Source organism: Cavia porcellus, unplaced genomic scaffold, assembly GCF_034190915.1.
Source record: "Cavia porcellus strain 051 isolate PalLab524CR breed Dunkin Hartley unplaced genomic scaffold, mCavPor4.1 scaffold_6, whole genome shotgun sequence".
NCBI lineage: Eukaryota > Metazoa > Chordata > Mammalia > Rodentia > Caviidae > Cavia > Cavia porcellus.
In genome coordinates this window covers 84,252,291-84,269,593 of record NW_026947489.1, presented here as the reverse complement: position 1 = coordinate 84,269,593, position 17,303 = coordinate 84,252,291, and the positions used below count along the sequence as shown (strand labels likewise).

General features: G+C 45.7%; 1 protein-coding gene across 1 annotated transcript; it reads right to left on the bottom strand.

Annotated features, from left to right (window-relative positions):
• CUNH17orf67 (chromosome unknown C17orf67 homolog) lies at nt 1-15,318 on the bottom strand. Its single transcript, XM_003466825.5, has 4 exons — nt 15,123-15,318; nt 14,077-14,177; nt 2,124-2,256; nt 1-409 (listed from the first exon to the last, which is right to left on the bottom strand). Exons 1-3 carry the CDS (start codon nt 15,175-15,177, stop codon nt 2,140-2,142), a joined length of 273 nt encoding a protein of 90 aa, XP_003466873.1. The 5' UTR covers nt 15,178-15,318; the 3' UTR covers nt 1-409; nt 2,124-2,139.
• Between the last annotated feature and the right edge of the window lie 1,985 nt (nt 15,319-17,303).

Genomic DNA, 17,303 nt, shown 5'->3' with positions numbered 1-17,303 from the left:
AAAAGCAAACTTAACACCAACATTTATTAATGCCAAAAGAGAAGAAAGTATAGACAACCAAATCCCAGCAGCCCCAAGTAGCACACCTCACTTGTCTGAGCCAGACTTCCTCAAGATCCTCAGAGCTCTCCCAGTTCCACCCACTCCAAGACTCAGACTGTGCCCACACTTATAAACCAGTAGGAAAACCTTTGGGGTTATTCGTGGAAGCTATTAGTTTCAATGATTTATGCAGATTAGTAAAATGAAGCAGAATATATATTTGCCACCCATCCTGGAGGCAACTTTCGGCACGTCCACGAAGTCCACATCTTCCTGCAGACATCCGGCCTCCACAGCTTAAATTCGAATGGAAGAAAGAGCTTTGTCCTGTTTTAGCATCATTCAGGTCATTGCCTATCAAAAGTGACTGGAAAAAAATCAAAAAAATACTGTTAGGATAGTGATGGTGGTGAAAGAGGAGGAGAAGGAAGAGATTGTCATCTTACAGTTGGGGAAAAGGAGGCATTTTCCCCCCATTCAGCTAAGGACTGAGGGACCTGGAGGCCATTTGACAACAAATTTCATGCTGCCACATCCTTCTCGCTGCTGTGTCCTTTTTGCACAGGGGGAAGCCTTACGGTGTGAGGCCTCTGAGGAGCCCTGTGGAAGGATCACACCACCCAGAAAACTCCTCTCGCACAACCATTACAAGTGCTTCCATTCAAGAAGTCTTTTATAAATCCTGTCTCCAAGACAGCCTCACCCCATTTTATAGATGCAGAAGTAGAGACTGAGAGAGGTGAGGCAACTTCCCCAGGGTCACAGTGGGGAGACAGAAAAAGTGGAGCACAGCTCTGGCCAATCCCAAAGTCTGAGCACCTCACTGCTCCATTGTCCTGCTTTCTGGAAGAAACCAAGCAAGAGCTTCCGGTGATGGGAGATGACAAATGTCCTCAGCACAGGAGGACAAAGCAACCTGTGGGTCAGAAGCTGGTCCCAGATGCACAAAAACACTGAGTAGATCAGGGCCTCAGGCTGGAAAGACCCAAAGAGTGAGGTCATCCCATCCCTGAGCCTCGAATGTAGGAACTTCCAGTCCACTGTCAGCAGGGTGGCCTCTAACTTTCTGAGAATGCCCCTCACAGGAGCTCCATACACATGGAGGACCAAGCAGAGATACCACAGAAAGCTCACAGGACTTGGAGTTGTCGAGTGCCCCTACATACCGACCTCTGCCTCCCGTGAGTTAGGAGCTTCATCATGCCCAGTTAGTTCCTCCAGAAAATGGGGTTCAAATGCACCCCATTTGAACAATGTAACAATGTAGAGTGCTATGAGGGTCAAGGGAGGCCATAGCATCCTGGAAATCACAGCATGCTTGCTGCTCCAAGGAAGTGTTCCTGCACCAATTCACAGGAGCACAAAACAAAAGCCAACAGAAATATAAGATTGCTCTTCAGCCCAGAGGATAAAACACCAATTATGTCCTGTCCTGCTTGGTCCACAAAAACGAGGAATGAAATTCACTGGGCTTCAGCTCTCACGAGATTTTGCTACCTTGCATAATAGGATTTGAAAGGGGGAATAAGGTGGCGACAGTGAGGGAGAAGCTATCTGCCTCATCTAGGGACAGGGGAGCCGAGGCAGGGTGTGCAGTGTATATGGGAATGCTGGACAGAAGCAGGGAACAGGAAGAGCCCACCAGGGAAGACGGAAGGCAGGTGAGCTGTGAAGTCGTTGCAGGAAGGCTGTAGGGAACAGGAAGAGACCCAGGAGGAAAGGTCCTGACCCGGTGACAATGGTGATGACCAGTGAATGCCACAGGTCACAGGTGACTCCTGACCACAGCTGGAGAGACCAAAGTGCCAACAATCCAGATTCAGATTTTATAGTCATCTTTTCTGGATAGCAAATGCAGTCCCATCCCTCTCCTTTTGGGACCTCTTGGTGACCCAGCAGGCTCCCCTATGCTCCCCGCGCTCCTCTCACTGGCTCCCTCCTACCTTGTTCTTACCATTCCACAACTTATAGACAGCCACCTGCTGGCTCCCCCAGCACCACGTTCCCCCAGGTCTCCCAGCCCAACTCTGTCCTGCACAGCCCCGCCTAACCCCTACCCCAAGGGAGGGCCTGACACATACCTAGAGGCCGAGAGCCCTACACCGGATACACCTTGTTCCTGTCACAGTGGGGCTTGCAGTGAGGGTTCAGCCAGTGCTCCAAGAACTGCTCCTCTGCGCGATGCTCCAGGACCAGGAGGTGGTACATGTACTCCTGTGGGGACAGACCCGAGGCCCTGAGGGAGGCTGCTCTCCTGCAGGGCTGGCAGGATGGCTCTGCTTCCTGATGCAAGGCTCAGTCTGGCCCAGAGAGGGGAGGAGGGCTCACCTAAGTTACCCAGTGGGAATAACCAGTCAGGCCCACCCACCAGCAGGGGAATGAAGTTCTGTGATAGACTGGCAGTGCTGGAGGGCCCCCAATCAGAAAGCACGCACACCCCACTGGGAGGCGTAGGGAACAAGCACTCTGGAGGGTGTTGCATTGCCTGATATCTAGAAATGCAGGCACCACTAGTTTATACCCTAGAACAGTGGATCTCCCACTGTACCAGGCATCAGAGTCACCTGGGGCCTTAGGAAACACAAATAAAACACCAATGTTAAGTTCTATCCAAAAATCTGGAGCAGGGCTGGAAAATTTGTATTTCTTTTTTTTTTTTAATTTTAAAGGGGGTAAAAATTAAACACAACAGAACAAAATAGGACATAAGAAAGCAATGTAAGAGATATAAATTTCAAAGCTAGATGACCTGAGATCTTCACTGTCTATCATATTGTCTCGTTTTCTTCCAAATAGTTGTCCATGTCAGAGATTTCATAATAAATAATATAGTATAAAACTGATCCAAACAGAATGAGGAAGGTGATTTAGGTCTTCAAAACCAGACAATAGGGAAGTCACTAATGGCTGTCATAGAGTCTCTCACTCTCTTTAAAATAGCTGTCCATATTTTCATGTATATTGAAGTGCAACAAAACAAAACAGGCAGTGGGGAGGGGTTGCTTGGTTTCTCAGTGCTCCAGGTCCCAGCATGGCTCGGGTCCCAGTAATTGCCGGTGGCTCCTGTCCTGGGCCGCTGCAGAAAATTTGTATTTCTAACAAGTTACTACCCTACCTAACTCCACCTTCTCTGTGAGGACAAGAGAAACTTACACCAGGAGAGGTGCGTAACATTGTTTGCAGCATGCCAGGTGTGGTATGTGTGCCTGTAATCCCAGCACTCTGAGGAAGGAGGGTTGCTGAGAGTTTGAGGCCACCCCCGGCTACATAGCGAATTCAGGACCAGCCTGAACCACACAGAGACCCTGTCTCAAAAAACATATAGATAGCAGCAATGAGTTTGAAAGGGCGAAGTGCTGGGAACATGCCACATGTCCAGTGATGGGAGAACAGGCCAAGCAGTGATAAGACACACCATGGGCTATCATAGAGTGGTGAAAATAAGCCGATTATAATACAGTGACAAAGGTGGTTCTTAGAAATAGCACACTGAACAGAAAGAGACTATATGTGTAGTGTGGTGATATTTTTATCAAAACATGCACAGCTAAATCATGTAGTACTTATGGCTACATGCATTGGCCATCAAATCATCAGTCTTAAAAGGCAAGAGATAACCAGAAGAAAATAAAGTTGCTATGCTAATATCAAACAAAAGGATTTTAGAACAAAACATGTTGGTAGAGGGACATTTTGTATAAAACAATATGGCATTTCCTTAAAATATTAAACATAGTCGTCATTTGTGCTCCTAGCAATTGTGCTCCTGGATGTGTACCCAAGAGAAATGAAAAATTGGAGGTACAGCTATGTTCATCCCAGCCAAACAGTAGGAACAACTCAAGTGTCCATCAGGAGTGAGAGGCCAGAGTATTTAGTTCCTGGCTCCTCGAAAGGCCACAGCAGGCTGGCTCATGCCTCTCCTGAAGTCACAGCTCCTGGAGGGGCTGTCCCCGCCTAGAGCCTGGAACCATCTGTTCCCTTTACTGTTCCTTACAGAGGGTCTCTTGGCTCAGATCTTTTATCATTTTCTTATTGGTTTGTCTGAATTCTGCCCAAATTTTTGTAAAAAGTCTCTATTAAGCCAGGTGTAGTGGTGCATACCTGTGATCCAAACAGTCAGGAGGCTGAGGAAGGAGGATCATTTCAAGTTCAAGGCCAGCTTGGGCTACAAAGTGAGCTCAAGGCTGCCTAAATTACATAGTGAAACCTTGTCTCAAAAAGACAATAAACAAAAAGTTTCTATTAAATCTTCGAAAGTTACCCAGTTTCCAAAGTGGGGACCTAATGGTACAGGGTCTTGGCATACCATTCCTGGTGCATGGTAAGATTCTAATATATTAGCTGCTCCTTTTAGTTACTATTAGAGAAGCAAAATCTGAATCTACTTGGAGGCTGTGGGGTTGAGCACTTTTCCCAGGAACCGGTCCACAAACAACTTGATGAATGTTGAATGAAAGACCACAGCAACCTCCCTCAAAATGTGGTCTGTGCTCCCTTGGGGGTCCATGAGGTCAACACTGTTTTCAGAAAATCCTCAGACATTCTGTGCCTCCTTGCTGTAATGGCATTTGCACTGATATACCAGAGAAATCGTGGGTAAATGCCAGGTGCCTTCCCAGGAATCCAGACCGTGATATCCACTCTGCTAGTGGCACTGAGTCCTTCACCACCACATACAGTTAACAAAAATAAAAATGAAATACTCTAGAAGTGCCAGCTTCCCCCAAAAAACGTGCTGTAAAGCATAGAGAGGGGTCCACTGGGCCCACCCAGGCAGCTGCATGACTAAGCACAGTGGTTTGCACAAGCAAACTCACTTGTGTAACTGCTGGTGGCCAGGATAGATATAGCCACATTTTATGCACGTGTTTGACAGATATCTTGAAAATGATCCAACCACACTGTCACTCAAGGAAAACAATGGACAGGATTTGTTGCTAATGAATGTAATCTGAGCTTTCAGGAGGAAATCACGATTTTGGAAAACCAGCATCTGCTCCCAAGAGGTTGAGGCTTAAGTACTGTGGCACATCCCTATGATTTCAGCTCCTCAGGAGGTTGAAGCAGGAGGACCATAAGTTCAAGACCAATCTGGGAAACTCAATGGAAACATCTCTCAAAATAAAATTAAAAACGGTGAAAAGAGTCCCTAAGTGATAGAGCGAGCACTGTAGGTTTGACCCCTTGTACTGCAAAAAAATAAAATAAAATAAAAAGACTAGGAGTATGGTTCAGTGATAGAACACTGGCAAGACCCTGGGTTCAATCCCTAGCATAAGAAAGAAAGATTCATTGATGAGATCACCTGTGATGGTAACAAATCTGACCAATGATATATAGCACTTTTTGTGACAAGATACTCATTTGTATATTTACTCATTTAATCCCTATCACTCTCACTCAAATATCCAGCCAGGGTTTTATTCTGTTCTGTTTTGTTTTGTTTTAAGAGACAAGCTCTCTTTATGTTGCCCAGGATGATATCAAATTCCTGAGCGCAAGCAATCCTCCTGTTTCAGCCTTCTGAATAGCTGGGAACAGATACATGCCAACATGCCCAGCCCAGCTGAATTGTTTTTTTGTAGCAGTGACCAATGTATACTTGGTGTATGGCTTAGTGCCTAGCACAGAGTAGGACCTTGTTACCACTCACTGGAGAAATAAATTAATGAAATACCTATTGTTTCCTTTTAATCTTACAAAATCCTCCTCAGAACATTTCTGGTCATTTGTGTCAATCTGCTCATTATAACAGCTGAAGCCAAAAGCACATAAAAAACATCAAAAGCAATATTTATTTCACACTCCTAAACAGCAGCTGAAATCATCGTGGAAGAAAAACAACCAAATAGACACACACGGAGAACAAGAGAGAAACCAGGGCTAGTTTCCATGACATTTCACTATTTATTTAAAATGTTAGGAAAATGAATGTGCCACGAAGGCCTAAAAGCGATCATTAGTCAAAGATGAAAAGCCAAACTGCAAATCTGCTAAAAACCACAAGTTCAACAATTGCCTTGGCAGAGTTAGAAACAACCCAGCATTAATGATAATCTCAAATGTTCCTGGACTGAGAAAGGAAGGTTAGATGAAAAATAGGTTCTCATTTCTTTAGATTCCTTTTGACAAGGGGGGAAAAACAACAACACAAAACCCAGTATTTATGTTCCATGTCAGATGCCAATTGCAATGGCTCTAAGTAAATAATTTCCCCATAACTAGAATGGAAAATAATACCCCAGTAATTAGAATGGAAATGGTAAGTAGGCCCTTACACCAGAGAGGTGCGATACTGAAATTTAGCACCCACCGGAATCTGATTTGAGAATCACGACATGGGCGATGAGTGTATCTACCTCCCCATCGCCTAGGTAGGAACTGTTTCCCAAGAAAACAAAAACCCTTCCTGTAAATGTTTGGGCAGAAGGGGAGGCCCAGTGACATTTTGGAAGAATTCTTTCGCTCCTTAGTAAAAGCTAGGTAATCCCATAGGCAGGAGGGTGGCTCAGAACTTAACTGGGTCGGGTCTCTCCCTATAGGAAGCTAATCAGCACTGCGTATGACCAGCATCTTAGCTACGCTGAACAAATTTTGAGATTGTGGGGAGTAGGAGGGTAATGAAGCTACTAGGTACATTCTTCTAGAGGCTAACCACGAAGGCATATTTTACAAACACTACTTTCAATAAAGCTAATATGATTTATACTTGCACAACAAGAACATTCCAGAAAGGACCATGGGCCAAAATGGCAGGCTTCCTAGAAAGGCAAATTCCCAGGCACATGGGGCCTTATGAACAAGATGGCAAGAGACATCATTTGAGCCTCAATGTTGTCTTTTTTAAAGAATTTCCATGGTTCGCCCTAGCATTTGGCAAATGATGTCGCCCCTAACACTGGGGGAGATGAGAAGAAGTTTAGTGAGCTCAATAAAGATTTCTATGAAATAACCTGGAGAGATGCAGAGAAAGGAAGAGATACGTATAATGAGTATTTTGTAGATATCAATAGTGTGTTGGTGTTTGGGACCCAGAAGTGACACACACTGCCCATGTCCTTGCAAGAACAATCTAGCAAGTGAGACATACGGATGTCAAAAATAGTAACACAGTGCTGCAAATGCCATTGATTCATTCATTCAGGAAGAGGCGGCAGCAGGGCCAGTTAAAGCGAGTCTCCCTTGGTGAGTAAGAATTAGCCAGGTAGCTAAGCGTGGAAGGAGGAAGTCCAAAGACAGGTGTCACGGGACAAAAGCTTGGCACACTCTGTCTCCTACGCAAGGTGCTTCTCCCCGTAGATGTCCAAAGCCAATAAATGGCACCACACTGCCCACACGGAACCCCAAGAGTCACTGCTTATTCCTCCCTCCCTGGCGGTGGCAGCCATCCCCAGTTTAAACCCCACTGTCTAACTCCCATCATAGTGTCACCTTGAAACTTCCATTAAAGTGCTCTCTTGGAGGACAAGAACATGAAACGTCAAAACTGGTGTATTAGCAAGCATGTGTGCATGGCGTGTGTGTGTGTGTGTGTGTGTGTGTGTGTGTGTGTGTGTGTGTGTGTTACTGAGGATTGAATTCAGGGAGTACTAACCTATGTCCCAAACCCTGTTTTATATTTCATTTCATTTCATTTCGTACAGTGTAAGTTTCCAGGCTGTCCTCAAACTTAAGAACCTTTTGCCTCAGCCTCTTAAGTTGGTGAGACTAGAGACATATACCAGCTAAATTGTCAAAATTATTTTTAAAGTCAATTTAAATGTATAAGAAAAACTTTTAAACATTCATTCTTGGTTCTAACCAGCTATTTTAATTATGCCTTCATAACAAAGCATTTTGTGCAATAAAAAATGTGTTGTTTATACAGAAAATTATTGAAAATGAGCAAACTAACAAAAAAGGGTGATAATTCAATAACAAGATTTTTGTTTATAACAATATGAAGAAATATATGCGCTATAATGCTAACAGGAAAACCAAGAAGTATAGATACTCTTTTTAAAAAAATAAAAAGACTAGAAAGAAATACATTTTTCAAGTGTGATTGTTGTCTTTAAGGTAAAAGAATGGAATTACAGCTAATTGTCTATTGGCTTCTAATTTTACTATAGTAAGTGTGAATCTTTTAAATTTTTAATTACACAAGTAATACACACACTGTTGTTTAAAATTCAATCATCAAATGTAAGATTCAGTAGATTACCACCTAGAGACCTACTTTCCCCCGTGAACTGATACAGTTAACAGTCAACTGATGGTGCATGACTGTAATCCCAGCACTTGGGAGGCTGAGGCAGGAGGATTGCAGCAAGTTTGAGGCAGGTCTGCGTTATACAGTGAATTCAAGGCCAGTCTGAACTACACAGCACCTTGTCTCAACAAACAAACAAATAAACAAAAAACGTTCCACTGACTTTCTCTCCAGAACTTTTGCTAGAAATTCACATCCTGTTATGATTTAGATCTAGGATGCTTCCCAAAATTCTCAAGTGTGAATGGAGGATGATGGGTGATTGGACCATGGGGTGCCATTCCATACCCACCAGTGGATTCATCCACTGATGAGTTCATGGCCAAGCACACTCTTAGGAGATGGGGTCTGGGTAGACACCCCCAAAATAAATAAATAAATACCAGGCGAGGCAAGAAATTAACAACAATAAGTTACAAGAACAATTACAACCACATGCTACATTCAACTTACATGAACATGGACCCTCAATTTTTCTTTTTTGTTTCCCCTCAGTACTAGGGACCAAACACATGCTAGGCAAACATTTTACCACTGAGCTACAGCTCCCCAATATTTGGCTGATGGCTCCCATTCTCCTTCACCATGATGCGGCACCAATGTGATGAGATGGGGTGAGACACAGCGCACAGATGTGGAAGGCTCAGAGACCTAGAGTCGGGTGACTACGTAAGCTCATGGGAAGACCTGTCCTGCAACACCACGACAGTGATCTGCACTGGAAATGCTAAGAATTTGACTCAGAGGTGGGCAGCAGAAACAATGTGGACAGTCAGGTCCAGGGCAGGAGCAAGCAGGACAGAACAAACTTTTATCCTCCTACTGAGAATGGTGCAGTTTTAATCTCATCTCTGGAATTTAATGTTCCCGGGTTGATGCTCTCCATGGGATAGTGGAACTGCAGGAAGAGGAACAGCAAATAAGGGGGTACTAATGGATGAGGAGGGAGGGGCCACAAAGCACAACACTGGGAAAGAAGAGGGAACAAGTGAGGTAGGGGCCATGAATGCCATAGGCAAAGAGGAATCTGGGTGGAAACGTGTTGACCCCTTTGAGACTCAGTGGAAACTCTGGATGATGAGGGCTTTAATCACCTTAAGTGAGTGGCAGTGAATGCACAGGACAGGCATGGGCTGGAGCCCCTCCAGTCCAATGTGTTAGCCTTTGACCTTTTATTTTGTTGTATTTTAAGAAATATTATTCTTGTGCTACTTGTGGCTCAAGAATCAGAGTTAACAACATTAGTTAGCTCTAAGACAGGAAGGCATGGTGAGAAGGCCTGGGTGGAGGAAGCTCCTCACATCACGGAGGCCAGGAAACAGGTGAGTGAGAAGCTGGGAGGTGGGGAATGAGATGCTCCACCCCAGGTCTTGTCCCAGGGACTGACCCCTCCCAACCAGACTCCACCACCTAACAGCAAGTCAGCTCTGTATTCCCAGGATTCAATTTCTTTCAAAGACCTATGAGTGCATGAGGTTTTGAGGGGCATCCAGATATAAGCAGTACCCCATTTTATAGATGAGAAAACTAAGATTTAAAGTGCTTAAACAATTTGGCCGTGATATGATAGCCAGTAAGTAATGAGCCAGGATTCAGAAAAGACCACTATTGCCCACTGTTATTGCCCAAGTTGTTTTTGTGAAAACCCTACAAATGGTTATTAAAAGTTGGTTGCTTAATCTCTCCCAAAAGTTGGTGTCCACCTGAAACATGCAAAAGTAAACCTTCTTTTTAAGGTGGGGTCTTTATAGATGTTATCAAGTTAAGCTGAAGTTATACTAGATTACCACGAGCTCTAAATCCAGCAATTATCCAATAACTGCTCTCTATTTTATGAAAACAGAAATGTAGGCAAAAGGTCACAAAAGAAGAAGGTCATGTGACAGGGGAGAGTACAAATAATGCAGCTGTAAGCTAAGAAACACCAAGGGTGCCGGCATCCAGCAGGTGCTAGGAAGGGGCCTGGAACCCATGAACAGATTCTCCCTCAGCGCCCCGGGAGGAACTAACACTGTCTAACCTTGGCTTCAAACTTCTGGCATCCCAAATTACAAGAGAATTCCTCTTGCTTCAAGTCATCCATGGGTGGCATTTTGTGATGCAGCCCCAGGAAATTAATACACTAAGTGACCACATAAAGTATGATGATGAAGGTAAAAATTTGTCCCCAAACATTTTTATTTTTGTTTGACAACATGTCTGCATACATATACATGCGCACGCATATACCACAAATATACACAAAAGTATGCATAGATGAATTTCCCTTTATATCGTTCCTTCCATTTTGAAAGTTGTATGTACAAACTCAGATTTTAGGAAACTGAGTATTCCTTTTTTTTTTTGTCACTGGGGATCGAACTCATGACCACACGCTTGCCAGGCAAGAGTTTATGCCACTGAGTTAAATCCCCGGCCCAAAACTGAGTATTCTTATAGACACTGCTGGTAGGGACAGCAGTCGTGACAGTCAATCTGGCAGTATATATTACAATTGAAAGCACATAATTCCTCTGCCACAGTAAGCTCATTTTGATGATCAAACTCAGCAAAATACATGTGTGAGTGAGGATCTTCCTCACACGTGGAAAATAACCCAAATGTCAATAACTGCAAGTGTCAAAGCAACACACAACAGGAACCAGCTCCTGAACCCAGGGAATAAGAGACGCAGTCACCTCTGCCATTCTCCTGACCATGTTTCTTGATTTAAAGGTGTCCAGGGCTCACCATGGGCCTCCAGGACTCCAGATCACCTTTAAAGAGCTGTAGGCGAGGAGCCTGTGTTTTGCACCTGGGCAAAGCCTGAGCAGCTCTCCCCGGGACCAGAGTCTGTAGCAAGTCCAGACCACAAGCCTGCAAATCAACACAAGCACACTTGCAACTGAACGGACACTGCAGGGAAAGTTCACCACAGTTTTCCACACATCAGGCCTTCTGAGCCAAGGTTCTCAGGTTCCAGGCACCTTATTGCCTATGCTGTTAAGATGTGAGCCCTCAGGGGAGCTCTGCCTGCCATCTGCCTCCTGACCACCCCTGGCCAAAGGTCAGCCCCAGTGGCCTCTTGTGACCTGCTGACAAGTGGAGGTCGCTGTAGTTTACACTCAGATTTCATTGCGGTCCGTGACCAGCTGCTCAGTTACTGACTGGGATTGGTAATTCTGCTTTCAATAAATCCATAGAAGGGAATGCAAACCATGAGGAGGATCCTCATGTTGGAGGATGTCGAATCCTTCTGGCCATCACAAGGAGAGAGGGCCCTGGGTTTGTTCAGGAGACTCCCCACCTCTACCCACCCCTAAGTGAGCCCCCTGACTCCCCACCCGAGCTGATATTCTGCTGCCCATGGTTCTCCCTGTGAGTTTCAAACTGGGACCCAGAAACCAGGGTCACTCCCAAGTCTCGGTCTAGAACCCCAGAACATGAGGCCTGAAATGAACCAGTTAGGTGAGACTGGGGGCTAAACTCTGCATTGTACAGGTGAGAAAACTGGGCTCTCAAAACAGGAAATGACCCACCCAATACCCTCAGCTAGCTAGAGGCTGGATGTGGGCAGAAATGGCTTGAGTGGGATCTTCTTTTGGGCTTACCTCCCTCTACCTCACTGCCTGAGACCTCCTTCCCATCCTCCCGCTGGGGGGTCACCTCCCCTGGGAATCCCTCCCATGTCCCTTGTCCTTCCAGGCAGAGCTCAAGGCTCTGGTGTTTCAGAAGGCCCTGTCTCTCATACCAGGTAGCCTGTTAGAGGGCTGGAACCAGGCTCTGACCCTCTGGCTCTACCTCCACACAATAGACAGCTTGAAAGAGGATCACTTCATTGCTCTTTCTTCTCCGTGCCTGGCACTGGGAAGGGCACAGTGCATCAAAATCTACTTAGGGGCACATCTCGATCAGCACCCAGCACTCAGCCCTCACTGTCTAAATGGAGTCTCAGCAGCCAAGACTCCTGCACCTGGCTCACTTCAACACAGACTTTTTAAGTGCTTCTGAGTTCCAACTAGGCCACGGGATCCAGGAGCACAGAACTGATTTCTACAGAATCCCAAAGGCCCAGCACAATGGTCAGTTCTTAGCCTTCATGCGCATTAGTGCCTCTCAGAAGCCTCAATCATGCAGGCCACACACCCCGGGGGGTGAGAGCCTGACATCAGATATTTTTAATTCCTCAAGTGGTCCCAGCCAACATTAAGAAACATTTTTCCAGAAAAATATCACACCAGCATCTACCCACTGTCAGTGCCATTGTGGGTGGGAAGAGATGCACAGAATGCCGCAGAATAAACGGGGACAGAGGTTGTTGGCTTTGTGGTCTGCACTCCTCTCTCAGGCCCACTGACTGATGAACTGAGGCAGATAACCATGGTGTGGCACTGCCGAATATTTATCACATCCATAGTTGTGACAACCAAAAATGTCTCCTGACCTTGTTAAATCTTCCCAGATGTAGATAAGCAAAATCACCCCTGATTCCAGGCAGCTTGCCCCAGTCTCTCTGTCCTACTCTGTGTCCCTGGCTCAGGGATTCCCACTCTCCTGGTCTCCCACTGCATCTCTGTCCATCCTTTCCCAGCCCTCTCGGTAGACCAGCCACCAAATGATTGCATAAGTGTTTCACACATCAGCTGGAAGTCACAAGACCACTTTTCTAACTGGACAGCCTGCCCGAGGCCTCGGACGCAGGGATGAGCGGGATTGAGTGGAGTACAGAACTAGGTGGGAGATGGAGACTGAGTCAGCAGTCAGTTCTATGTGGAGGAGTCGCAGAGAAACCAGGTCAGGCAGGTTTAAGGTCATTGAGAGGAGTGGGTGCTAGTCAGACCAGAACAAGCAGGAAAACAGCAAAATTACAAAGCTGGAGGCAAGGACAGTGTCCTCAAGGATCCAGGCAAGTGGTGAGCATGAGCTCCTCGAAGGCGCTCTGGGAAGGTCTGGCCATGGGTTAGCAAGGGTTGGGGCCTGGAGTCTAGCGCAGCCTGCAGGCCGGCCCAGGAACGGGTGGAGGAGGGGACAGGGGCAGGAAGTGGGGCTGTGACCTCCAAGTCCACCTGTTACAGATGCCTAAGCTGCCATGAGGCTGCTGGGTGCAGGTGCTGGCAGAGAAAACATCAAGCAGCAGCCTCTGAGCCCCTTATGGTCAGGCACCTGGCCAAGGTGACTGCTTCCCAGGCCTTTGACCACCTTACCTCTACCCCAGATTCCAGTTTCTGTCCTAACCCTGTGTCCCTGGCTCAGAGATCCCCGCTCTCCTGGTCTCCCACTGTATCTGTGTCCATTCTTTCCCAGCCCTCTGGGGCCTCCTCTTTCTCTGCAGCCCTCTGGGTGTGGGGTGTGGTGTCTCCACCCCGCAGACCTGGGTCTCTTTGCTTCTTGGTTGCCACCACAGGTCGCATCTACCTGAGGCTGTAACAGGGCTCCCATCTCGCAGCCCACGCTGGGACCAGCATCAGATTAGTTCAGAATGAAAAAGCAGTCATGCATGCATTCACAGAATAGTCTTTCTTTCTTTCTTTCTTTCTTTCTTTCTTTCTTTCTTTCTTTCTTTCTTTCTTTCTTTCTTTCTTCTTTCTTTTCAATAGAGGGGACTTGACACAGGATCTTCACATCCCCAGCCCTTATTTTATTTTAGTTTTTGAGACAGAGTCTTGCTAAATCCCTCAATTGCCTAGGCTGGGCTCAAACTTGCAGTCTTCCTGCCTCAGTCTCCCGGAGTGCGGGAACTAGAGGTGTGCACTACCACACCTGGCTAATAGCATCTTCTTTAGCCAGGGCCACGTACTCACTCGCATGGGCTCGTCGGGGAATCCAGGTTTGCTGGGCCTGTCATATCTCCGGGACCTCAGGAGCTGCTTGGCTTCCTTTTCCTTCAGAATCGGGGAGGACTCTGAAAAACACAGGAAGGTGCGCAGGGCCTCTCAGACCCTAGCTTCTTTTCTGTGTCTATGGCCCAAAGCAAAGGATTTGAAAGTGGAATTTTGGTTAAAACACAGAGGTTCTTTCCTGGAGACCTGCTCCAGAGGAAGCACCATTCCAGACAGCTTGGAAAAGAATTTTTAAATGGTGTCTCATTAGATTAAGAAAAAAAAAGCTGCACGATTTAAATCTATTTACCTCTTGTGATGACCCATTCCTGTACAAATTCAGCATGAATTTACTATGTTTCCAAAATATATATATTTTTTCATTTCTCTGGTCTGTGCCTCTCTTTCCTCAGTTTTGCTTTAGTGGGATTTTCTTTTGTTCTAAATCCTCAGTAGACAAGATCAAGTTTGAAGTTGTTTCTGGAAGATTCCCAGTCACAACAAGATTACATTAAACTTGTTCACCACAACACCCCTCAAAGAGGAACTTATGATAATAAAAGTAAATTATTTGAGCAATCACATGCAAATGCTAAAAAAAGTTAACATAATCAAAGCACATCAAATTTTGGTGATCTTCTATGACCCCTAAAGGAGGGCAGATTTGAGGGTTTGGCAGCATTTTTGATGGATTAGTACTCAATTAGTGCTGAAATACATTTAGAGATTTTTTGATTTTTAGTCCTGGAACTCGAACTCGTGACCTCGAGCTTGCCAGGCAGGTATTTGGGGCACTGAGCTAAAACCCCCACCCTTAGAGATTTTATTTTTGCAAATAATAATTAGCTAAAGACCTCAAGATAGTAATCCTAGAAGTCTGCCCTTACAGAAAGAAAAGAAAGCACGGAAACATCTATGCAATACATACTATATCGTATTTGAAGTGAGAGGAAAAATACCAAATACCCTCCTATTCCAGATTATCACATTGGCCTAGAAATAAGCTGTGCTTTTGGAGTGGTTCCCACCTGACACGCAAGCCAGCAAGGCGCCGGCGAGGACCAGCACCAGCCACTTCTCCATCCCACCGCAGCTTGGTCTCTGCAAGTCTCTGCAGCAGAATGAGTTCTCCAGGTTGAGCTGTGTCGTGGGTGTTGCCGCGGATGCCAAACCCAGCACGGCACTTGTTTATACTCTAGCGGGACTCACCGTGTGATGCTAAGCATGTGTGACACTGTGTTCGCAGGAAGGACTGCAAAATTGTTTTTCTCTGAATTCCTTGAATTTTCATCCTGAGGAAGGAAATGACTTCCAGAGATGCCTTTGAGAAAACCACCAGCAGTATTAGTTTCGTGTAGACAGCTCAATCTAGTGTGCTCTTCCGCTGGTTTCTGAATGTTTGTTTGTGCTTTTTCATTTCACTGAGGTGGCTTTATGTGTGTTTGTTTTGTTCCTCTGTTTGTGCCAGACAGGATCTCACTGCTCTAGTACAGGTTGGCCTTGAACTCCTAGTGATCCTCCTGCTTCAGCCTCCCAAATGCTGGGATTGCACACCTGCGCCTCCACATCCAGCTTAGTTCACTATTAATCTTTCCTCATATTTGCATATCCCATGATATTTTCCCAGAGTCTATTCACCAATCTAGTTTGAACCTTCCTCCCACCCAATAGTTTCAAAGGCAGGTGGGGAAACTAGCAAGAGGCATCACAAAGCGGGGGGAGTGTTTTCCAGTTGACTTTGGAGCCCAAAAGACCAGAGTTCAAATCCCATTTTTGCCTCTGATTAGCATGGTATCTCTAGGTAAGTCACACACCCCTTCTGTGTTTTCTGTGCTGTGAAAAGGTCACAGTGCCTGCCTAGCGGCCTGCGTAAAGACTGAGGCCAAGCTCTAAACTGCATGTTACCTGCTACTGTGCCCTTGTAGCCTTCTCCTCACAGTTAGAGAAAGTGAGGTCGAGAGATGTACAATGAAATTCAAGCTCACACACTGGATGCTGAGGGAAAGCTAAGCTTCTGTCTTTTAACCAATAATGCACTGGGTGTGGGCGTGCACAACTGTAATCCAGCACTCAGGAGGCTGAGGCAGGAGGATCCCTGCAAGTTCAAGGCCAGCCTAGGCTACATAGTAAGTGCAAGGCCAGCCTAGACTACATGGGTAGGGGGCTACTTTTTGGAGATGGTAAAAACTTTAAGATCTGGGACCTAAAGAAAAGCCCAAGATCACTGTAGGTGTTCTGGAAGGGGTTGTGGGATCCCGGCTCCTTCTCGTCTTTCTTCTACTCCCCAGCTGGTGATGAAGCAGTTTTACCCTACCACACGCTCCATGCTGATCTGCGTTGCCACAAACTCAAAACAATGGAGCCCCTGGGCATGGTGGTGCTCGCCTGTAATCTGAAGGCTGAGGCAGAAGGATCACTGCGATTTCAAGGCCAGCTTGATGTACATAACAAAACCCTGTCTCAACAAGACCAAAAGCAAAAAACAAACAAAAAAATAAAAACACAGAGCCAATTGATTGTGGACCACAAACTCCCAAACCATGTAAAGAAACAGTACCTCATGCAGGGTCTCGATAAGACTAAGCAGCCGAACACCGGACAGGAGGCTATTTTCATAAAGATAAGCAAATCTCAACAAGCTGAAATCCTCTTCAATTCATCTATAAGCACCCTGTGAGCCAGGTGCAGTGGTACGCTGCTATAATTAAAGCTACTTAGGAGGCTAAAGCAGGAGAATCACGAGTTCAAGGCCAGCCCAGGCAATGTAGCAGCACCCTGTCTCAAAAATAAAAAATCAAAATGGTTGGAGATACAGCTCAATGGTAGAGCATCCCTGGGATTGACCTCCAGGACCAATCAATTAACCCGTCTTGTCCCATGAGGATATTAGTCAATGTATTAAAAATGGATCTGGAAGGAATGTAACATATTTACATAATACTCTGGAGAAATGTGCTGATGTCTCTCTGGCCACTTCGCCAGTTCCAAAGAAAAGAAAACCTGATCTGTAGTTGTCAGAGTGTATGCTAATGCTGTGTAACTGGCACCAAACCAAAACGGTCTGCTCCTCAGTTGGTGTAAAGATGCTCTGAGAGGTTTGTAACCCAGGAAGAAAATCACACATTGCTAGCAAAGTTCCCTCACATGTTAGTTCAATTTGGTGTTTGATTTTATGCGCTCTGTGCTATTAAAATCATTCTTGTTTCATG